At 47.5% G+C, this 24,319-nt stretch overlaps 2 protein-coding genes across 4 annotated transcripts in view; both read right to left on the bottom strand.

The window, feature by feature from the left end:
- CETP (cholesteryl ester transfer protein) overlaps positions 1-4,455 on the bottom strand; it is an 11,473-nt gene extending 7,018 nt beyond the window's left edge. Inside the window, 4 exon segments of the mRNA XM_085315717.1 lie at positions 1,044-1,184; positions 1,838-1,972; positions 3,035-3,182; positions 4,311-4,455. Coding sequence (XP_085171843.1) covers positions 1,044-1,184; positions 1,838-1,972; positions 3,035-3,182; positions 4,311-4,455 — 569 coding nt within the window.
- Positions 4,456-11,266: 6,811 nt separating this feature from the next.
- Positions 11,267-18,924, bottom strand: HERPUD1 (homocysteine inducible ER protein with ubiquitin like domain 1). Of its 3 annotated transcripts, none has more exons than XM_085315724.1 (8): positions 18,695-18,924; positions 17,059-17,136; positions 16,903-16,977; positions 15,655-15,776; positions 15,172-15,294; positions 14,156-14,503; positions 12,732-12,837; positions 11,267-11,843 (listed from the first exon to the last, which is right to left on the bottom strand). In XM_085315724.1, exons 1-8 carry the CDS (start codon positions 18,824-18,826, stop codon positions 11,673-11,675), a joined length of 1,155 nt encoding a protein of 384 aa, XP_085171850.1. In that variant the 5' UTR covers positions 18,827-18,924; the 3' UTR covers positions 11,267-11,672. The 3 variants fall into 3 exon arrangements, with proteins under 3 accessions (XP_085171850.1, XP_085171851.1, XP_085171852.1); XM_085315725.1 differs by having other exon boundaries at positions 11,267-11,840; XM_085315726.1 differs by lacking the exon at positions 17,059-17,136.
- Positions 18,925-24,319: the final 5,395 nt, after the last annotated feature.

Here is a 24,319-nt window from a genome sequence, read left to right as displayed (position 1 = left end):
AAAAAAAAAAAAGTAATGACAGCCAACTCGCTATTGAGATGAGAAGGATGAGATCACTTAGCAAGAACCATGGAGCATGGGGGTTTCACTGCCATGTGAAGGACACCGAGGCCACCAGACATCTACGTTTGGAAAGGAGCTCATTTCTGGAGCACTGTGCTCGGCACAAAACCAGAAGTCCCAGTGAAGGTTTCCAAAAGACTCGGGACACTACGAAGTCGGGGTGGGCAGGACTGCCTTGCACCTGGATGCAGGGTTTCTGCTTGCAGCACTCTGAGTCCAGCAAAGCTCATCTCCATGGGACACCTCTCTCCATGCTTCAGACACCTCTCAGCTTCACCAGCTGCTACCATCAGGGGCTCGGTTGTGCCTTAAAGTCCCAAAATCTGGCRGTAGCGTGCAGCCCACAAGCCAGTACAGGCAGAGAATTAAGTCATATTGCAAGGAGCTTGGAAGTAGTAATATACTGTCCTTGAAAGCTTCATGCTACTTTCCCATTTAAGACTTTCCAGAGGCTGGAAAATGTGTTTAATGGGCAAATAGAATAAACCACTGCCCTCTAACCCCACTAGGGAGGGTGGAGGAGCATGGCTTGCTTCTCTCCCCCTCCGGTCTAAGCTGTGAGCTACTGACCTTCCCAAGGAAGATGCTTCAGTTGCCGTAGCATGCCTTGGGCCTGAGCCGGAGGTAGCTGAACAAGCAGGCTTTATGGATGTTCAGATCTCCAGCAACAAGGCCCTCATTCAACTCACTCTTTTGAGAAAATCTCACATTTTTTTCCAAGCCAGCCTGCCCTGAAAGATACAAAAGCTGGTCCTGCAGGTAGGACAGAAGGCTGGTCAGCTCTTTGCGTAAACCAGCATTATCTTGCTGAAATGATCTGTACCAGCTTCCTCTGCTTGGCCTATTCAACCTATTAGCTCTGCAAGGGCCAGGTTGTCTCTTGCCCTGCGTGCATGGAAGAGCAGAGTCTCTTGATGCTGTTCGATCACAGCGGAGGAGAGTAGAGCCAGCACCAGGTTCCCTGCTCCCAGCTACCACGCATCCTGCTGCCTTGGAGGAAGCCCACRTTCAAAGGACCTACGAAACTAGTGATCTCCAGCTTTTACTTACTCAGATTAATGTTTATCTGAAGATCAATTGAAGACTCAATTTCAAAATCAACTGAATGAAAAAGCTGCAAACTGTAAAGGAAGAACAGAAAACATTCAGCAATCGCAAACACCCGTGACAAGAGAAGGTTGACCCTGACCAGACGCCGGCAATGGGCTGGCGTTTATAACACCGTTCACCTCAGGCCTTGCACGGTAGTGTACAAAACGCCAGTCCACCACGAAACCTCTGGCTTCAAACTGTTGCAAGCCACTGCCATAGCGGCACTTAGGGAAACAGGAGCACTAAGCCTTTTTTTAAGGACCGGGGACTGTTGCCCCAAACCTGCTTCTTTCTAGTGGTAATTCTGAAGCGTGGCGGACTTCAGCATCACCAGGATGCAGCTCTCCTGGAGGGAGGAGCTTTGCCATGAACCTGCCATCATCTCCTCCAGCTCCCCGCCGCCAGCTCAGGGAGGGCAGCATCAGGCTGGAGACGAGCAAGAGAAAACTGGGGAGAAGCAACAAAGGCAGTGGGAGGAATTCAGCTGCAGGTTTTGCCCTTCTCACCTCCTCACGTAACCAAAAGCAGTAAGAGACAAAGAGTGAGGAGGTTAACTAGCATTGCTACACAGAGCCTGAATGATGCAAGATTTTAAGCAACTCTGCCCTTACAAAGGGCCGGAGAGGGAACTGCAGTTCAGTACAGAAGCAGAAGAGGAAGCAGAGGGTTCCTGGGTACTTACAACCAGGCCCCGGCGTAGCCGTAGTTCAGGGTCCCTTTGAAGATAGCTGCCACGTTTTTAATGGCAATGTCGATGGCGTCGTTTTCCTTGAGCTCTACCTCGCTCTTCTCAATGGACAAGTTGTTGATCTGGATGCTGGAAAGAACAACAACCCAGCATGTTCCCAAACCTTTGGCTGTCCTCGGCACAGGGTCTCTGATCACGGGAGACGTGTCCACTCTTGAGCACGTGGCATTTCTAAAGCYTCCCCTGGAAAGCGCTCGGAAGGCTTTGCAACTAAAGGGGCTAAACACAACAGCAAGGCTGCTTTTGCTCAACCTTGTGCACTGCTCCCTGCAAACCAAGGTCCTCTCCTCTCTTGCAACTGTTTGATACGAGCACAGCGATCGCTTTAAACATCCTGAAAGATGCGCAGATCAATGCACTATGGAAAAAGCCAGGTTTTACTGTAGTGCATTTTTTCAGTAGAAAACCTCTCCTGCATTTGCATCACTGCATTTGCCTCACTACATCTATTTTCCCCTAATAACATTCCAGTTAGTAACTCAGCAAAATGCCGCCTCGTTTCATAGAATCACAGAATTGGTAAGGTTGGAAGGGACCTCCCTGCTCCCACAGGGTGACCTACAGCATGTTAGACAGGGCTGCATCCAGATGGGCCTTGAACATCTCCAGAGGAGACTCCACAACCTCTCTGGGCGTTTGCCACAAAACATTTACAAGTGAAGTGCTGTAAAGAATGGTTTTATCTGCCACAGGCTACCTCCCATCTTTGCGTTAAATAAGCCATTAGCACCATCTGTCGGTGAACAGGCCATCAGGAGAGCTCAGAAAGCTCTGTACAGCCCTGATGGGCAGAGTTTTCTACTGTGATTTTCAGAGGTCTCCTCTACTACGTTGTCGTTACTTCCCGTAGAAGAGGAACGGCTCCTGTGTAACATGTCAGCAGCCTAAATCTTAAAATGCAGATTATTTGTCCAAAAGGCACAGACTAAATCTTGCAATGCAAATTATCTGTCTGAACAGCATAAGCTGGAAAAGGCATTTGCCCTGCTCCAGGCCAACAGAGCTTGCCCTTCGCTTTAAACAGAAATTACTGCATCAAATCTTCCTCCCAGGCAAGTTTCTGATCCCCTCGGTCAGCCTGCACCTCCCACGGTGCGGAAAGGAGCCCCTGAAGCACGCAGCGATACTCACTTAGTCAGCCCGTAGGCCACCTTGCCAAGAAACCGCATGGACCTTTCGCCGGTGATGTTTGGGAATCTGGCATTTCTGAACGCCGCTTGAATGACCTGCGCTGTTTCCTGGTTCACTGTGCACGGAAGAAAAGGGCAAAGATAACGATCTGCAATCTTTCCTAGTCATAAAGTTGGGTCCACATGCTGTATTAAAGCACTACGAAAGAGCTTTATCGATGGTATCTCCTATCCGCTAGGCTTAAGGAAGGGCTAGAAGTAGCTCCATAGTACATAGTGGGGGGGGAAGCCATAATTTTAGCAGCTGATTGCAATGGGGGACAGCACTGCACACGGCTCGACAGTCACAAATAGGCCATTCCCAGGGAAACAAGCTCTGCTTTCCCACTCCTGACCTGCACTTTAGGGGCAGATTTTGGAAAGGTCCAGATATGCTTGTCTTTATACCGCACAAGCTGTTGACTTTACCCCAGTGCTCTGCTATAGCAGACCCCCGACAAGCTGAGTGATGCTGAGAGCAGGAACAATTTGATTCCAAGGAGAACTTGGACTCATCAGATCAGATAGTCTCTGACAGCACTAAATAATATCGTTTGTCCTCTCTCTGGAAAGACAGCCAGGGAAATGGGCGAGCCTGAAAATCACCCATGCTGCAGTCAACTTTTGATCCGCCCGTTATTCTGCCCTTTCTAGCCTCAACTTTGGGCACATGCCTCAGGCAGAAGATGAGCTTTCCAAGGGAACATTTCCTTCAAGAAATACCCACTCTCCATTTGGCCCAGCATCCTTCTCTACAGGTACCATTAGCAAAGGGGATGGGACAGAGTCATTTTTGCTCACCTTTCACAGAAGCGCTAGTTATTCCCCACCACCACCACCACCACGCCACAATCCCCTGCGAAAAAAGTGCAGGTRGGGGAGAAACATCACTTCTCTGCTTCTGCAGACCAATGCCTGGAGGTGAGATTGCAGCGAGGAACTGAACGCTCTCATTTGCATTAGTTCCTCCATGACTTCACCCCACCCCAGGAGCAGCTTCGCTAAATGCTTGTCTAAAGACAAGTGTTGGGTGCAGTTTTCTAGCTTCTTTCAGGAGCTGTGGCTATTCAGGTTGTAGGAGTGCCCTGTGCTCCCAGGCAGATGTTGATACATGCCTCTAGAAAAGCAGTTTCCCAAGAACTGCAGAAAACGAGGAACATCCTCACCTGGCTGATCTTCCATCACTAACATCTCCTGTTGGGAGGGGGGAAARCCAGCCCAGTATAGCAGGGACTCACACAGCAGTGCCGCGGGCTTCGTCATCCTGCAGACGATCCCCGTGATGCTGTAAGGAAACGGTCCAAACTCGCAGGCTGCTGATGCTTGGAGAAGCACTAGCAAGATCCCAAAGGTCCCCAGCCTCATCCTGCCAGCCCAGAGCATCCTCCGCTGCARCGGAGAGCACGGACAAGACTGACTGATCCTTGGCCCTGCCAAAGGCTGCTTTCWTACCTCCAAGTGGTGCTCATTCTAAGCAGGACATGACCTGCTTCCTCTAGTTATCAAAACTCATCACACATTTCCTAATCTTCCTATAGTTTCCTTAACCCTCTTCAAGTCACACACTGCCTTCCCCCCACAGCGGGCGCTTGCCTGGAGGACATAGGTCTCCTGCCAAGGCTGCTCTAACATGGGTGTAGCTGCATCTGTACAGGCAGAGAAAGCGGGTGCAGAGATTGGAGGGGGGAAATTTTGAGGGAGCAGCCTCCAGCTTTGCCTGTAGCCAATTCTTCACCTACTCTTCACACAGAAATTCCTGTATATTGGAATGATCATGTTTTCTTGCAGCTTCTTCTCTTTAAAGGTTTATTAACTATTATCTCCTCCCCTGCTTTTGGGCACATGGCAGGGAAACTGAGGCACAATCACAGGAAGAGGGGGCTCAGGGGGACCCGCTGGCTGCTGCTGCATGACCCCTCATCTCCCACCTCCCTGGAGAGCACCATGATCACAGAGCAATTGCTCCCACCACCCTGGGGTTGCTCTCAGCCTCTGCCCTTGACAGTGACTGTTTTGGGGACCAATTGCCCAATTTTCCACTTTCCAGATGGTGAAGCAGCTGCCAAAGCAGACWTTTTCACGCACCCTTCCTCAGCTGCTAATTAGGAAGCACTAGAAACCCAAGTGTAAATCCACTCCTTGTGCACACCTGCCTCGCACACCCCTGGACCCCCTGCACCCTTGTTGCAGCGCTGGGGCCCATCACAGAACAAGCCCCAGGACAARCTGTACCCAGGTTATTTCAGGAGTGAGGCTCCCAGGAGGACCCACGAGCCATTTACCGCTGCGACCAAGAGAAAAAAAAGTGAGATCTTCGCCCTACTCCAGGAGCCTGCTTGACCGTCTGAGTGCAGCGGGCCTCCCTCCTCTCCCCAGTCCGCTTTTTGCCCTCCTTGAGCCTGGGCTTGCTGGAGCTCAGTGTTTGCCCCGAACCAGGCGAGCACGCTTCCTCCACATTGTTTTCTTCCCAAGTTGAGAAGGTGAATGGCCTCGAGTACCCCGGCGGGAGGTACTCGCGGTCGCTGACCCACCAAGGGAAACCAAGCAGCCAGAGCCTTCCTCCAAACTTCACCAGGGGAAGGGGCCCGGGAAAGGTTCCTTGCTGTGAGCAGCACTGGGCTGGCCAATCCTACGCTACAAATCAGTGGTGGTGGATTTCCACACAGTGGAAACACATATAAATTAAGAGTAGCATGCAACATGCAYCCGAGGTGTCCGTCCAGCCCAGCTGCGCCAGCTCTTATGAAGCCACCTGGAGCCACCACTGTGTCCCCTGCAGCATCCTTGCTGGTAGCCACCAACACCTGGAGAGGAGAAACATCTTCWCAGTGAAGCTGCAAAGGGCACAAACTTGTTACCCTGGGCTAGTACAAAGGAAGCTGAGCTCTTGCTCCTCTTAAGCATTTAAATGAAATAGGCTTTAAGAAACACGAGCCTTCTGCTGGCATTGGTTTCTGTCCTTCAGCTCCAGTCTCTCACACATCCAGTCCCTCCACAGTCAAAAGGTAGAGGAGGGATGTTAGAGCAGTGGCCAAGGTCTGTGAAGGTCTAGCTCTAGGGCAAGACAACTGGAGTGAAGCAGCAGCTCCGCTGAGTGTCAGGCACCGTAAAGTTAAACGTGAGCAGGACCCAGGCCAGAGTCACCCTCAGCCAGGGGCAGTAATTCATAACAGCATGAARGACATGGAAAACCAGGGCGTTCTGATACAGGGGCATCCAGCACTTGAGCCCAAGGTTTGGTAAGGACAGAAGAGCAAGAAACAGATCTGGCGCTTCTACAGCTCCCATGCTCCTTCTCTGCTTCAGATACTTCTTCCTCTAGCAGACAGCCAGAGCTGGAAGAGCAAGGAAGGAGAGGGGACTCACGGGCATTGACCTCCCGCAGGAACAGGAAAGCCARTAATTTTCCAACTACAATAGCAAGAACATCTGGAGTGCAGAGGTGCAGGCAGCATCCCTGCCCTGGAGTAACCAGCTGGAGGAGGCTGTGACAGGGGGCTGCAGCAGCCAGCCCCCCCGCTGTCAACACAAGTCAGGGAAAACTAGCAAGAGGCAGGGCACGTGCCTTCTTGGCCATCTCTCTCTCTCTCTCTTTTTTTTTTTTTTTTTTTTGCACTGAGGAGTAACACATTTAAGCTTGCAAGCAACTTCTCAGCTGCATTGAATGAGGCATGGGCACATGGGGACTCATGAGAGGGGTGGCACAGGGATACTGAGTGAGGAAACTGCATTTTTCTTTGGATTTTTAAATGGCAAAATGCTTTCTAATTGAGCCTGCTCTGCAGCGCTYAGAAAGGGGGTGGTAGAAGAGGTTTTGGTATTTGCTGTGTAAGGCTTAGTCTGAAGGCCACACGTGCATGCGTACACATACCACCTTGCTGGAGGCTGGACTGTGCCATCAGCAACTGGGGCTGTTTTTCCCCACAATATCCAGAGCAGAGGTTCTTGGGGTGCCATTAATCTTCACGCTGCACTGACCCAAACCTTCAGTGTTACCCTGCAGCTGCTTCCTGAGATAGCCTTCCAGGTAGCAGGGTCACATCCTGTTCTGTCAGCCAGATGGGCCCTGGCACCACCTCCAGGCCCTCTTGCAGTCCCTGCACTGGTGAGGAGAGGGGAGAGCACGGCCGGCCAGCAACACCAAGAGGGGCTGCAGCAACCTTCTCCTGCACTGGATAGAAACRCTCTGAGGCCACTCCAACCCATCAGCTAGAGACAGGCATCTGTAGGGATGTCACTGGGGAGTTTGGCCCCAGACTGAAAAAGCTTGAGAGCTTTCRCTAGATGTGACACAGCATAGACTTGGGACGCAGGATGCTGGCCCCAGAGGAACAGCRGCACTGTGCTCCCCACCAGTATCACAGCCCAGAATCACAAAATGGGTAAGGTTAGAAAGGACCTCTGGAGATCTAGTCCAATCCCCCTGCTACAGCAGGGCCACCCCGAGCATGTTAGACACGGCTGCATCCAGGCAGGCCTTGAACATCTCCAGAGAAGGAGACTCCACCACCCCTCTGGAGGTTCCAGGGCTCTGTCACTCTCACAGTGAAGAAATTCCCCCTCATATTCAGGCAGAACTTCCTGTGGTTCAGTTTCTRCCCATTTCCCCCTTGTCCTGTCTCATGGGACAACTGAAAAGAATTTGTCCCCATGCCCTTGACACCCTCCCATCAGGTACTTGTACACATTGGTAAGATCCCCCCTCAGTCTTCCCTTCCCCAGGCTGAAGAGGCCCAGCTCTCGCAGACGTTCCTCAGAGGGCAGGTGCTCCAGCCCTCTGATCATCCTCATAACCCTACACTGGACTCTCTCCAGTAGCTCCGTATCTTTCTAAAGCAGCAACCAAACTAATATCCACACACCCCACCACCAACAACCCAAAAGAGCTGGCACACACATAGGCCCATATCAGCCTAGGGTTTTCACAGGTGGAACTGCTGAAATCCAGTAAAAGAGCAGCCAGCTGAAGCTCCACATGCACTGACTGCACTGCCAAACCCAGAGAAAAAAAAAACACCAGCTCCAGCTTTTGCTGCTGACACAAGCAGCTGAGTGGTTCCTTTGCCTAGGCAGTACACACCAGTGAGGGACCCAGCACAAAATGTGCCTAGTGGAAACCTCTTCCAGTTGCTAACATTTGTCCAATGCTCCGTGGTAGACAGCTGAGAATTAACCAGCCTCCAGCTGTTCACAAGCTTGTGATAGCCAGCCACAGAGCACACTTGTTTTGCCTCCRGAATCTGGCATTCAGACAAAACTGAAAGTTGAAGTCTGAAAGGCTAAAGAGGTTGTAACTCTTTGGAACAGCTGTGCCCTTCCCAGCTGCARAGAACCAAGGGGAGAACACATGCACAAACAAAGCGACTCTGGGCAAGAGYGGAAAATTACAGCCCCTCCAAAGTTCGTGCGCTAAGCAGCGACCTCAACTCTCTCAGAGCATAAATGAGACTGAGGATAGAAGAAATCCATGGTGATAAATAAGACCAACAGTTCTTCAAATAAACAGTCTTTCAGATGTATCTACAGTGAGAAGAAAAAAAAAAAATCTGAGATAAGGGAGACTGTGCATTTCTCCCTTGACCTGTTTGCCAGCAAGGCCAAGGATCTGCGCTCAGTCAGGGAAGCGGACAGGCTGGTTTTTATTCCACTGCTTGCTCCGCCACCCTGCGGCCAGTCACCATGTATACAGCCAGACTGGTTTCAGGAATGAACTGGACTGCACACTGATGTCTGAACAGATACRTTAGTTGAAGCAGCATTCAAATAACAAGCACAAAGAAGTAACACAGGAGCTAGATGACTTGGTTTCCATGTTGTGCCCCAAGCCAAACCCTTTCTCCCCTTCCAGCTTCTTAAACTCATAACCTCAAAAGCGCAGAAAGCTGTATTTAGAAACAGTCTGAAGTCACCCGCATGCTTCTGCTGTCCCAGTACAGGATCACACTGTCCCTTACTATTGTTTATTCTGTTCCCTGAAAGCCTTCTGTTCACTTTTTCCCACTGTCTAACCTCAATTCCCTTGACCAATTTAAAGGCTGGTGCCAATTGCCTCTCCCACAGCTGACATGCAGGTTCTCCTTCTCTGCAATATTTACATATTTGAGTATTTCCACTGCTCCTTCTGTCATCTCACACCAGCCATGTTTCCACACCTCAGTCATCCCAGCTTAATTTAGGGCCATAATATTAAGGGCAGTGCCAACTGTCACAGAAGCTGAGGGCTTAAAGCTGATTAGAGCAGAGTAACATCAGTTAGAACTACAACACACCCAGTGTAGCACCAGTTGGACTCATCTGGTCTGGGTCACTAAGCTGCAGACTTGTCAGGCAGATGCTCCCATTCTGCTCTTCAGCCAGCAGTGCTCTTGTCTGGGTGTAGCAGTTTGCAGCTGCTCTTTATCATTAAACTACGCAGGGCTTGCTTTGATGCACTTTGTCCAGTACTCTGCCTACCTGCAGTCAATGGCAAACAAATGGTTGCATTTCACAGAGTCATTAAGAAAATACACTCAAAGGCCCAGAAGCTTCCAACCAATTTGCCCAGTTTTGCATGGCTTCAGTTATAAAGCTTCAGCTATAAAAAACACAAAAATGAAGCTGTTTACTCCTACGCCTGGTAACTCAAATAGACAAGAATTCAACTACTGGATTACTTGCTGTGAAATATGTCTAAAAATACTGAGAGTTTTGCTACCGAGAAACACCCTCTTGAGACCAGGACCAAGGCATCTCAGTTCATTTATCACTTTGACACACACAAATTATGAGTAGTAAGCCAACCCTGTGGAGACATCCATCTTCAAAATGCAACGCTGAGCACAGGTGCGCTCACCAGGGCTGGGGAAAGGAGAGAGAGAGAGGACACAACCTCAGAGCATCCTCAAAAGCTTGCTCACTCCAGGTACTTCCTGAGCAAGTAACAAAATTCACTACTTCTGTAAATACTTCACTGAAAGTATTTACAGAAGACCACTGCTAAAGTTTATCACCTTGCCTGCCTTCCTTTCCACAGCCCTCTACCCCTCCTCCCCAAAACAGTTTCCGTCAAACCGAAAACACGTTTAAAAAGCACATCTTGGCAAGAGGCTCAGGGACAGGAGCTGTTGGCTCTGAACAACGAGTTATTAAAAAAATTGCCACAGCAGGTAACACTGACTAACCATATTTAATGTCAGTCTAATCTGAAATGGCAAGATCAGGCATTACAAATTAATCAGTCAATTGATTGTGTACAAACTCATGCACTGGCACAACATTTTAATCTTTAGCAGTTTTACCATCTATTAGCAAGCAGCACCGAGGGGAAGCGGTGTAAAAGTTTCACGACTACTGTCCCTAGACACAGAATGTTTGAAGACAAATTTAATCCCTGAGCCAAGGTAACGCATTGCAAAGTCAACAGAAGTCGCACACCACACCAAAGGGATCAAATTCCAGCTTTCCAAATGCCTGCACAATTCCTTGCTTCAGGAATATCCATGACCTTTATGCCTACACCTATTGTTTGCTCATGGAAAGTCACCCAAGGCACTGAATATATTCAGGTAACAGGTAAGGGACAGGGTTTAAGTATTTGCAAGCATCCTTCTGACCTCATGATGCAATTCATTTATCAATTTTTCCACAGAAGTCAAGAGCACAGCCTGCACTTTGCACAGGTTATCTCCAGATTGTACAAGTACATGTACAAGTGAGGTACATGTACAAGTTAGGTACACGTACAGATACAAATGCCCGCAAGTTTTATTGAAGGCCTTCACCATATTAAAAACAAAAGGCAACACCACGAAGAAACTACTGAAATAAYTGCTCTGAAGCAGAATGCATCTAAGGTGAACATAGAACTTCATGACTGTTTTAGCTTTATAACMAAAAGCAATGAAAATAGTCAATATTAAATAAATTCTTAATATCTAGAATTGAACGCGTTTACTTTTCTCCCATGATCCGGGAGTAGAAAAGACCTTGATTTTAAAGTATCTGAATTTGACAGTCTGAAATTTAACCTGTAACTCAGCTAACCCACASATAATTGCTTATCAAGAAGTCACTGTCCTTGCAATTTCCCTGTTTCAYGAAGCAGGGAAATGGAAGAAAGGCTATGTCTCTTTTGAAAATATTTACACAGAAAACAACTTAAGATTAAGCACTGTTACTGAAGCAATTTAAAATAAATCCTTCCTAAAAAAWCTGCTAATGCTTATCTAGCAATTTATTGTTTGGAGATACTACACTCAGTGTAATTTAAATAGCATTTGAAACATTCCAACAGGAATCACATTGCACTGAAAGAAGCAATGTGCTTCTCTTACATTTCTGTACACCTCTGCCTAGAGCCTGTGCATTCAGTGCACAGGTTTACAATGCCAAGCTTCTACATGGGTACCTATCACACTACAGAATGAAGTTCTTTGGAATTAAGACAAGCACAGCACATCTTCGTCTCTAYGCTGTAATGACTTAAGGCTTCTTGCAGCTCTCTTTGGTCAATGCGAGCCAAAGGAGACTCCATCCATTGTCACTCATGTTTGAGCTGGAATATGATTTCATCAGGTAGATTAAAATTTGCTGAAGCTTCAGACAGGTAGACCAGCGACACATCAGTTGCGGACTGCTCCAGGCCCTTCTGGAAGGAGGGATGCAAAAAAAGTCTTGAAAAAAAGCCATGCTGTGCTTATAAAGGAGGGGCTAGCCTGCTGGTATTCCCGTAAAACTTGTCCCTCCTCAGAAGAGGCCTCTGGTTCATCTACTCCATCCGCATTTTCTTCCTGCTGAAATAAAGGATATTTGATAAATGAGCAGCATTTAAAATATATATATATACACACACTGTTTGGTATCCAGTGTTAAAGTTACTCTTTCAGAATATAAAAAGCATACTTCTGTACCAAAATATCACCTCTAAACAACCACATAGCTGAAAGAGCAAACTGCATGCTACTGTTGCTGATTTACTCAGGTTGTATGTTCGAGAACACTGCGTTTAGRACAAATACCTACAGCAAGAAGCAGCAACACACAAGATCGAAACTGTACTGTTTATACCTTTACAACCATCTTTAACATTCACTGACATGAACCAGAAAGTCAACTTGTGTAAGCAATTTAAGTCTTTCACTTCATTCAAGTAAATCATGTCACTAGGTCAGACTAAGCATTGCAAGCTGAACAGATTCTCTAACTGCAGACAATAAGACTACTGCTGCAGTATGAACCCACCTCTACCTACTGCAGATACCTGCCTTTTCTCCAGTTGCACAAAAATCTGATAAATCTACACGTTCTGCTACAAAAGGTACCCTCCTCTAACCAAGATTTTTGTGGCATAAACTGCCAGAGTGGTGCGTTTAYGAGGAATTATCAGGACTACTACCTAAAACAGAAGTAAGTTCCCAGATGAAAGACTTTCAATTCCATTAAAAAAAAGTGTGAGGACATATTAACAGACAGAAGCTACAAAACAACATTTTAGGCTACATGTTATTTTGTAGAAAAGAGCAATAGACCATGCCAAAGGAAAAAGCAGGCTAGTAATTATTCCACCATGGAAAATAGCTTCTGAAAAAAACTGTTTTATTTTTTTCCTACTACTGTAGTTAGCAAACTGAAAATAAAGCTTCACAGGATTTCATGTTCATGGTTTAGAAACAAGACAATACCTGTAAATTGTTGTTCTGATCCTGGTTTACAGCAGCTTGAGGAGGAACATTGTTTGGAAAGGGCTGAACTGGCCTTCGTCTAAATGGAAGCCATCCAACATGATGCCTAGGAAAGCCAATAGATTTATTAATACTGGTGAAACACTCTTGCAGTCTGTAAGTCTTCAAGCAGTCAGACATTACTTGAATTGTCTTGATGTAACGGGAAAGTTCAACACACTGAAATAGTCTGCCCTAACCTGTAGAGATGCTGGAGGAAATACTTTCAAAGCCTTCTCTATTACCAAAAGCTATGAGGTAGAAGCAGAAAATTGAATATTTGGTAGTGTTCAGAGTAACAGGTATAAAGCTGGATGTAATGCTACTTAACCAAGACCTTAAGCCTACTGGAATACGGCTGATACAGGTGTAAGGAAAGCTTGGAGTTTGCCTTAAATGTTAGTCACACCCCTGGGTAGCTTGTCTGCACTCACCTTAAGCAAGCTACGCAATAAACAACTTAAGACTGGCATTATCTCACAAATACATAACAGGCCATAAAGAGCTGCTTAGGAAATCAGTRTCACTGCAGTGACTGCACCTTGTAACCCAAAGTGTCAACTGTTTATTTAATAGCAATAATCATGAAGTGCAAGGGCTACTAATGAAGCAAATAACTTTCCAAATCTTATGCAGACTTTGGAGAGTGAAAGGCTGAATGTTTGAACTGTTCCACAGTATCATCTTCTAGACGTACCAACAGCAATTCAAAGGCCAGCATTACTCATTTCACTGGTAGTCAACAAATTTAAGGGGGGAGAGGGGAGAAATCTTTCCCAGACAAAAGATTCCAAATGTACCAGCTGAGGGCCTGTCACTTTTATTGACCCTATCTAAGGGATGATACAAGCTTTTCCCCTAGAAAGACTGGAAAGCAACTCAGGACACTGTATTCAGTTTAGTTTTGTCTGCTCTCCAGAAGTAACACACAGCAGAAAAGCCCATGTGGCTACAYGACTTACAGATAAGGTGTAAGATTATCTTCCAGATAGACTTCATACAACTGCTTCCAAACAAGGAAGTGTTATTTACTACATTTGAACCTACATGTCTGTCTACTCTACACTATAGAGAGTTACTAGGGACTTTACTGAGCTACTTTGGTTTCAAGCAGTTCTCTACAGAAAGCCAACTATGCCAGAATAAGCTTGAGTATGTCAAAGCATAACATGCCATCCATTACTCATTCTTCACTCAATACATGAGTAGGCTGTATTTGTATTTTTAAATGCTAAACACTAAGTTATATCAGGATAAAAGGAGCGCTTCAACTTTTCTGCACCTAAGTCATATAACACTCAAATGTAAGAAAGCTTAACACAGTACAACTTAATATTTCAATGAAATGTTTTCAAATATAATAAATATTAGTATCACACACTTACAGATACATCAGAACAGTGCCACCCATAACCAGGAGAAATTTGCTGACACTAGAGTAGAAATAGACGATGTTGACAAAGACATAAAACAACGTTGCCGAGTAGAGCCAGTCCAACCAATCTCGATTGCCACCCTCCTCCTCTTCCTCCATAAGCGGACCCCCTTGGGCATTCATTCGCAGGTTTTGGTTGGCTGCTGGGTTAACCTGTGGAGCAACATTCTGGTTTCCAGGTTGATTTTGTGCAGGAAACGGGTCTGGAAGAGGAGTCGGGGATGTCACCGGTGCCACCGGTATCTCTTGAGAACGTTGTGTACGGGATGGATCAGCAGATGCAGCAGCAGAAGCCAAGCTGAAAACCAGAAAAAAAGTACAGAATAAAGCTTGGGCAAATACTTTTACATCTGATGATGGTACTAAAAACTGCTCAATTTGTTAAAAAGTATAAAGCTAGAGTCACATTATACAGGTAAGTAAAAGACAAAGTTTAGCAACTACAGCAGGGTAGAAGATGCAAGTATTGGTTCTTCCTATGACAAGACTTGATACGACTTGAGCAAGTCAACTCATGCCAGTTTTACCTTCAGTTTTAAGAATAACTTCAGCACTTTGCAGAAGCTTTCCAAATACCTTTAGACTGCTCAGAAAGCATTTTTACAATCCTTCACTTGACCTAAGACAACAACATACAGTCCATCTATAGCCTACTTAAAGCAGCCAGAAAAAGATGACAGATGAGGCTTATCAACAGGATTTAGTTTGCTCTGCAGATACATGCCCTCCCAGCAAAAGAGTTCAAGATCTGCAAGTTGCAGGACTCAAAGCCACTGGCCTAGACAGTGAGCCAAACAAAGTGACAGTCAGAAGTACATGCCACATGTATTTCCACACAATACAACACAGTACAARAAGTGCATCCCAAAAAGTTGAGCTGCATCAAAAGAGCTGTCACAAGCTTTCTACTTCTTTATATTGCAGTTTCTACTTTCCACTGGCAGTTTTTTAAAGAAGAAAACTTACTATTGCATGTAATATTGTCTTGCATAGATCTGCTGAAACCAGGACATCTGAAGCATGCTGTAAGTTGTGTAAGCAGAGAACCYAGGAGCCACACGTTGAAAAGGATGCCGAGTTGTTTCAAGCCTTGTTTGAAATTTAAACATAATATAGTTAAATACAGGACAAACTGGGACACTGATTTTTACATGACACATGCAAACAGCTTCCACCATTTTGTGGATCTCAAACAAAATTCATATTTAAAACATTTAACAAGCATCTCTTTATCCACATGAATAAAGGAAAAATTTTCAACTAATAGAGCAGAGCATTTCTCTTTTAGCTTCTTCAGCGTCCACCAAAGCTTACAGATCCTCATTACCCTTAGCCTATATGCTRTTGGCTTAACACAGAACACATGACATACAGGGCTTGCATTCAAAGGTCTGCCCARATTGACAACATTTTAAGAACTTGACTGACATAAACAACAATCCTGTTTACCTGGTACTAGCTTCTGCTGAAGACTGGCTGTCAGAAGAGCATCTCTGTCTTTCACTATTTGAGGAAGACACAGGAGATTCTCGACTAACTTCTGGCAATACTTTTAGCTGATCAGTTTTAACCTGAGGATAACAATGCAGTCAGCAAGGATTCAGAACACTAAGAACACCTTATGCAAAAAAGTTACACCACACTGAACATACCTTAGTTTTAGAATACTRTTATACAGTCCATACACTTTATCCTGCAGTAACCTCCTCTCTAKGTACTGTCACAGTACTAACTCCATTCACACCAGAAACTCACCAACATTTAAAGCTCCTGAAAAGTGACTTGTATACAAGAAGTGACTTGATTACACTCTTTTCACTTTCAGGATATCTAGGTCTGCATTTCCTAATTCTGTCACACAAACAGTCGGGCCCTGTCTGGTTATAAAAAAGCAATTGGAGAAACAGAGGATTCCACTCAAAAGAGCTTGACTTGTTAGCTATTAAGTGTTTATGGTTGCATACATAAACTGCTGTATAGAGATGCTAAGTCAAGAGCTGCTCTGTGCTAATATATCTGTACAATRTCCAGACCAGAGACAGCCTCTATCTGGCAAACTCCAAACATAAGTAGACTAAACTCCAATTGCCTAGAATGGACAATGTAAGTGTACTTTTAAATACACCAACACTCTTGAAACTAAAACACATCCTTAGCCATCTGGCATCTATTGCCGTTAACACCAGCAAGTATTCAGATCAAGTACTAATGCTTTTTTTTTTAAGGCTTGCTTTATGCTTCCAAGTCTTTAATGAGAGCAGTTAAATAGTCTTCAATTAAGTCTTCTTTCTTCCTCACACACTGACATGGGGTTAGAAGTCCTTTTTTTGCCCTAGAATGATTATCTTCTGCCCAGTCTTTCTGTCCAGAAGTGAGGCATGTGACAGGTTATATAYTATTTAACAAAACTGAATTTACCAGATACAGTCTTTGCTTGGTAAAGAAATGCTGTGTTTTACAATTAGGTTGTACTATTCTCAAATGCCATTGGAATCTTTACTTATGAACAATAAATCAATTTGTATTGAACTCATTCAAAATAATTTTCATATCTCTAATCAATAAAACTACCACCAGAAGCAATACACCTGCAAGAAAAACCTACAGCATCAGTGATATTTAAAATAGCCATTACTTTCCATTCTTCAAATGGTCATAAACTCAAGATACAGTGATATGTTGAGTCAGGATGACTACCTTTGCATTGGTTTCTCGTGMAGTCACAGGAGTCTTGAGGTTGTACACCAGATGAAGAGCATGCAATTCTTCCTGCTAAAACATAAGTAGGGGCACGTTAAAAAGCAATTGTTTCACCTTGCTTGACATATTAGCACAGCATAGAAGAATTTATACCTTTGGCAGAARCTCTCTCAGACAGTGATGATCAAGCAGTAGTTTCCCAGAATAAATCAGTCTTTGGTCCTCTTCAGGCTTGGGAGAAGACAGAGTTATGGTAGTTACTTACTCTGGCAAGTGCCTGCAAACATTAGGCATTTGCATTATGCATAACACTGATTAATATAAATTGTGGCCAAATGGACAGACACATGCAACTGTAAAGTACCCTGCACATCAAGTTGCATGAGGAATTGCGCACACCCAAGAATTTGGCTAGCATGACTAGAACAGTTGATTACTGAAGTGCAAAATTCCTTGAGAACTAAACCAGCAGGAGGATAAAAAGCATTCCTTTAGCAAAGGACTTGCTACATACCAGCTCTTTTACAGTTCTGACAGAAGCCTTTGTGCTCCTTGTAAAGAGACATTGGCAGTACTGTCTAATCCAAGCAGCACTGAAGGTGCTATCAACTAAACCTGCTAGACCCCCTGAGATGAACCTGAGCAGCTGTTTACCTAAAGTCTTCCTACTGCTGCAAAACAGTCAGTGAGAACATCTTGCTTCCAGGCAATCACCTTCCCACAGGGCAAGTAAATCTTAACAGGGCTTATTAGAACCTTCATACATGCTAGTAAGGCACCTCTCAAGGGGCCGCTATAAAGTTCACACATGTGATGCAATACAGTTAGAACCYAGATCAGCATCCAGAAGCTGGATGAGGCAGCTCGCTTCCGCTGAACTGAGTCACCGAGAGGCAAAAAGCACATATCCCCCAGTGAGAACATTCTGTAGGCAAGCCTCTGCCAGCTGCCCATCAGCTGAGACAGAACAGCACTACATGCTTGCTGAGCTCTCACAATGCCAACCCACTGGATCTCGACTTAAAGCAACTCAGATGCCTGCATTTAAAATTGCAAAGAGCTCTGCAAAGCCCATTACACAGCCATGAACATACTGAACAGCCATCTTCACAGGTTCTTGATTTACAGGGCAAGAATCAGCTTTCAAATGCTGTTCGTATTAAATCAGAAAGGTGCCTCAGTCCACTGCCTATATCCAAGACGTTTCACATCATTTCATAGATACTGTTCAACAACAAACTTTGTAGATACACAATTTTCACATAAGCAGTAATATTTATTAACCTTGCCTGCAGCCCAGATCAAGCTTTCCCATCAAGAGCAGAAAAGTTTCCAACCACATGCTGTAAACACCTCTCAAGTACGTCCAGTGCCCTATCAGGCAAAGTTAATATTTAACAGCGGTTACACAAGAAACTGAATTAACTCCTAAAATAACTCCCAGCACAGCTTGAACAAGTTTCACATCTATATTTATCAGTAAACAACGGGTAACTGATGCAATGCGGTGCACGACCCTCCTCCCCCAGATCACTTGCAAAAGCAGGTGCTGGAAACACTCCCCTCTATTTTTATTTGTTTACTTATTTATTTYTGCAGTCTGCCTAAGGACTTGCGTCACTTGGCCGAACCGCCGCCGGGGACTCGCCGTCACCCCACCGCGGCGGCTCCCGCCGGGCTGGAGGTAGCGCCCGCAGCCGCCACGGACTCGCCCGCGGCGACCCTTTGGGGGCGCGGCGGGAAGCGCCGTTAAACCGGAGGCGGGAGAAGGACGAGAGGGAGAACTCACCGGCGCGTCGGGTAGCAGGCGGCGCAGCTCGGCCTTGAGGCGGCGCACGGTCCAGGCGGGCTCGGCGCGGAGCCGCAGGTCGCGGTGCCGCTGCGTGGGGCTCTTGACGAGCAGCACCAAGGGCCCCTCCATGACAGGCGCCCTCCCGCCGGCCCAGACCGCAGAGCGGCGGCCCCCGGCGGGGCCTTTATAGCGCCTCGGGTCACGGCCCGGCCCGCCGCGCCTCGCCCCTCCGCTCGGCCGCGCTGGCTGGAGCTGATTGGCTGCGGAGGGAGAAGAGGTTGCCACGTGGGCCAATGGGAAGCAGAGCCGTGTGGAGCGCGGCGGGAGGGCGGGGGCAGGGAGCAGCGGGCAGGGCGCGTGATTGGGCGGTGCCGGGGGTGGGGGGTCTGCGGGACGTTGACGGGGCGCAAGGGTCGCCTAGGGGTTACCATGGCGACGGGGCCTTGGCTGGGGCCGCGTGCGCAGCGAGCGGTTCGGCGGCCGTTGCGCGGGGGCGGCGGAGCTCGGCGGCGCCTCCCTGCTGGACCGGGACGGAGGGGAGACACGAGCCCCCTCCCTCCGCTCCTGCCCAGTGTCGGCCTGGCGCGTTTAACGCAGCCGCTGCGGGACCCCCTCGGGCCGGGCCTTGCGTAGCTGCCGAGCCCAGCAGGCCCTGGCTCGCGGCGGCGGGGGGGGGGGGAGCCTGGGCACGGCCTGCATTTTGGGGAGCCTCCGGCGCCGCTGCCCCCCGGGGGGGGGGCGTGGTGGAGGTGACCTTACGCAGCCGTGCCGCTTGCCGAGAGACCGGAGGGCAGCCGGACCCCCAAGGTTCAGCAGGCCTACGTGAGGCAGCCTGCCCTCCTCTGGCCCCCAAGCAGCAGGAATACTCGGTCATACTCCGCTGCAGCGCGTCTTCTGGCACACTGATCCCAGGTCCTGCCTCTTCGCGCTGGAAACACGGTTATCCGCGCCTTGCTGCCGCTCACCTGAAAGCCTGACTGTAATTTCYAGACACCAATAACACAGGCTCCACTGTTACCTTGTGATCTTTTCTTTCCTGAAAAGCAGAAAGAGGCTCTGTGGGAGACGTTATTTAGCGAGCTTAGAGATTATTTAGTGAGCTCTCTTTGCTCTGTTCTTTGCCACCTGCTCAGAGCAAATCTCCGTAATACCTTGGCTGTGGCTGTAAGGCCAATTTAAAGGATTCCTGACTTCAGTCTTTGCTTTCCCCCCCTTCTCTAAAGCAGCAACACAGCCCTCTGGCAGGCCTACAGTGTGCTGAATCTACAGGCTGATTCAAGCGAAACATCACCTTTTTTGATGCTGTTATTTCACTAGATCTACAAAACTACCTAAATAATTTTGTTCCTGAAACTGAGGAGGCATAACAGCTTCTGCACGGGTCCAAAATAAGTGTGCAACGGTGTGCAGGCTGTTGACAAAGTATGAGAATTCATTAAGCTATCACTGACAAAAAAAATACTCTCATCTTGCAGAACTGCGGCTTCAGCGTTCTCTTTCAGATACTCGTCTTCTGTTAAGACATGATCCAGCAACAGAAAAAACAGTGGTAATGATACTAATGCACCAGGAGAGGGTTTTTTGTGTACTTTTAAAAAATGAAGTAAGAATGTGAGAAGTCAACACAGATACACCACCAGTTGTATGTGTCTGCACCACATGTTTACTCTCCTCATTTTGTTAGCTGCTTAGTACTCTTTGGCAGCCGTACCTGTTGCCCAAAGGCACAGATAGATAATTTTGCAGCCAACAGCTGATTTTGCAACCAGAAAAGACACTCAGCCACTGGGGCTCATCATCTCTCAGCTTCCTGAGGAAGATCTGTGCCCACAGGGCATTACTGTCTTGGGAAATGACAGGTAAAATCAGAATGAAATGAATGAGTTTAAGTCTGGTCTGATGAACCTGCCAGAGTACAACCGCACACCTTGCAAGGGTGAAGAAAGCAGGCGAGTCCATTCCTGTATGGCATCCTTCCCCACAAAAAGTACTGCTAGAACAAGAATAGCTTAAGAGCTTTGCTCATTTACTCTGTCCTCATCTATCCTTGAGTTGGACTCAGCACTAAACAGGAGGGGTTTCGTTCCCCAATCCGAACCACTAAGTCAGCTCTGTAATCACAAAGACAAGGAGAGATGACCTAAGACTGTCTGAGCTATCTGGTGCTCTCACTGTGCCAGCAGGGACCATGATCTGTGTCCCTCAGCTCCTGTTGGCAGTGGAAGAGGGAAAGCCAAATGAAATGTCAAAGGGCATCCTTGCAAATGTCCCCCTTTAAGGACAGGATGCCTTGTTTGCTGCTTGCTTGGTTGCAACCTTCGTTCAGAGTACCCAGAGGGCTCCCAGGGGTGGCAGGGACAAGGCCGTGGAGAGATTAGTATCGCATTAGGCTCTCAGGCTTTGCTTGCGTGGTCTGCTGGGACTCCCTGTGCCTGGCTTTCAGCCAGCTGCTAGCCCAGGGACGCGTGAGCAGCTGTAGCCACAGCACCATTTCTGCCTCAGGGTTCAGCTCCCACACATCCCTGTTAATGAACAAGAGGAGCAGAGCTCACCTGAGCAGCACACAGCAGAGCTCGTTCTCCKGCCCTAGCTGTTGCTGGAAAACCACCCACTAGCAAGCACCTGCTGGGCAAGCTGGGAGGGAGGATAGACCTCCTGGGACCCAAACTTTGGGTTGGGGGGTCCTTCAGATACACCATCTGCATGCCAGACCTGCCTGTTTCAATGTGGCTGCTACTTATTGCAGCATATCAGGACACATGGCACAATAAAAGATTCATGGGATAAAAGTCTGCTCTCTAATGGCTGGTAGAGGCTAGCTACAGGGACCATGCRCTGTGGTCAGAAGTACAGAGAAGAGGGCGAAATGTATGGTTCTTATTCCAAMGCACTCTCATGTATGGTCTGCAGGTATCTAACCTGCGTGGTGGGGAAACCTTCCTTTCTGTAGCAACTCCTTTTCGGTTGGCCCCAAAGGCCACCTCTTGTCTCCCCTTCCTTCTCAAACCAGCTCCGCATGGCTGAATCCCAGTTGACCTGCAAGTCCRCTCTGCCTCCAAACCCCAGGCACGACAGAGAGGCTAGGAACAGAGACAAGATGGAGATCCCGCAACTCAAGAAGCGGAGCAGCACATAAGGAAGCAGCTGGAGCCCCGTGTGATGCTCAGGGGACCACAGGCAGCTCATCCTCAGTCTCTCTAAAACACACTGCGCTCACAAGCATCAGACTGAGCTGCACAGCATCCACCCTTTCCATGCTGCCAGCTCCCCAGGAAAAATGGCAGTTATTTTGGGCCTCACTGAAAACATGCAAGGCCGACTGGAAGAGGGGCTGTAGAGACAGAATTGCCTTCTTTGCAAGTTTTTGAGATCCCAGTGGACAAACTCCAAGCAAGCTTATGACTCTGCTTTGAGCAGRGAGGTGGACTAGTGACCTCCGAGGTGCCTTCCAACCTGAACGTTTCTGTGGTTCCAATTACTGAACTTCAACATTTCTCCACCGAGTTAGTAGGGAGTGCTGAGCCCCTTAGAAAGGCAGACCTTCACTGTCTTCAGGCCCTCGCTATCTTCACCTGAAGCACCCGTGAACTGACAGCTCTAAAATGAGAGCGCACATCTGGACTTTCGGTGGCACGTGCTCCAGTCCCAAGGGCTGGCTCAGAGTTCTCGAAACCGAGGCAAAACAAATATCTCCCCTGATACTCTCTGCTTAACTTAGGTTTTGTTCCRTAGCAACACACTCGCAGACACTACTCCAAACACAAAGTGTAGACTAGCATGTGATCAACACCGTGCTTTGAACAATTAACTCTCATTTGCCAAAACAGTAGATGAAGGGCTCCAAGCTTATTTTGCCACCAGTGTCTGTGTAAACATTAACCCCTGTGTAAATCAGAATTATCTCACCGACCTGAACGCAATTACTGTGTGAAAAAAAGCTCAGGATTAAACCTGGGGCTGGGGTGGGAATTGCCAAATAGTTTATAGCAGTGTTTGGAGTTAGGCTAATTTTCACTACATAATAATCTCATTCCAGTGACCTGGAACAACAGGAGCAGCCGGTGGAGAACTATACGCAAAGAAACGTCCTGTAGCCTCAGAGGCTGGCATGCGATCGCTGCAACACCTCTCTGCCCGGCGTGCGATCGCTGCAGCACCTCTCTGCCCAGGTGCAGTGACGCAGGGGAAGGGAGCGTGCCAAAAGACACAATCTGGCTTCTGTGGRCCCACCGCTTTGGTGATCCCGGGATCTGATGCAATCTGGAGCTGTCCAAAGGTTGCTCTGAAGAACTGGATAGGCCAAAGATTAGGAGATGGCATGAGTCAAACACGTCTGGCTGATTCTCAGGATTTACTTCAGTATATTTATTCAGGAAGAAGAGTTGTGTTTGTTTGGTATGAATACCAAACATGAATACCCTGAATAAAACATTCCACAATGCTGTTTTAATAGTTGCTTTGACTGGGGCGGCTCTGCATCGTTTTTCTTTGAGCCGCGAATAAGATTTTAGTCTTGGGAAGACTTTCTGTGTGCTGGGGTTTTTGATTTGCAAGCAGGCAGGGAGCTCGCAGCGTGCTGTGCATCCTGACTGGCACCACACCTGGGAAGAGCTGTGCCCACCTGGGCAGCAGATGGGATTTGGGGAGAAAGGGTCACCTGCRTATCTCTTTGAGTATTTCTGGGCATAAATAGAATGACATCTACTCGGGACGTATCCTGAGTGCTTCACCCACAGAAATAACTGGCAGCACCCCAGGAAATCTGCTCTAGCACAAACAACATGGCCAGGGCAGTCTGACACTGGGAGAGGCACAGCAAACGTTGAACGTTTTGCCATATATCCAGTGACCTCTGAAAAGTTGCATTACAAATATCCCTCCTTTTTTTTAGGCTTTTCCACCACTCAGTAAGTTGAGGCATTTGTGTCTGTAAACAGTCTAGTGAACTGTGTGCTAGCCTTCCCAGACCTGCATTGCTCCAAGGGGGTAAAAAAAATAAATAAAAAATAAAACTTTCCTGAAAGACTTGGGGGGGGGAGTCAGAAAGAATCTGTAACCAGTAAGCTGAAAATAATCAGCACTGCAGCCTGTCGCAGGCTGTGCTGAACACTCTCCCTGAATGCCATAAGCGTAGCACGTTGCAACCCAGACCTGCAAGGGATGCTCTCGTTTCCCGACGCAGTTGCATGCTCTTTGGGGGCTTCTGCCCCAACTACAGCCACGTGGCCCAGCCAGTTTGCTGCTGCCTGTCGCTAGCAATACACTGCAGGCTTTAGAGCAACTGTACCAAGCTTTGGGACATGCCAAGCCTCGGCCTTGAACTTATTTAAGCTTGATTTTAGGTTTATCTGCAGAAATCATTTAAGAAACTTTTGCTGCGCCTGCAGCTTGCTCTTGGGTCAGATGCCCGTAAACTACCAAACCCGCATCATCACGGAGTAACTCACCCCCCGGATCACTAGGAGGGGGAGGGAAAAAGCGTGACCCATCAGCAAGCACCGGGCTGGCACGGATTCAGACACCCCTGGCTTAACCCCGGGCTGAGAGGGGAGCGCCGCTCTCCGCAGCGCCCCTGCGCTCCTCTCGGCCGAGCACTGCGGATGCTGCTGGCTCGCGGCGACC

This window comes from Rhea americana, unplaced genomic scaffold, assembly GCF_003343005.1.
Source record: "Rhea americana isolate MKP2758 unplaced genomic scaffold, rheAme1 scaffold_438, whole genome shotgun sequence".
Lineage (NCBI taxonomy): Eukaryota > Metazoa > Chordata > Aves > Rheiformes > Rheidae > Rhea > Rhea americana.
This window is presented reverse-complemented; position numbering and strand designations above follow the sequence as displayed.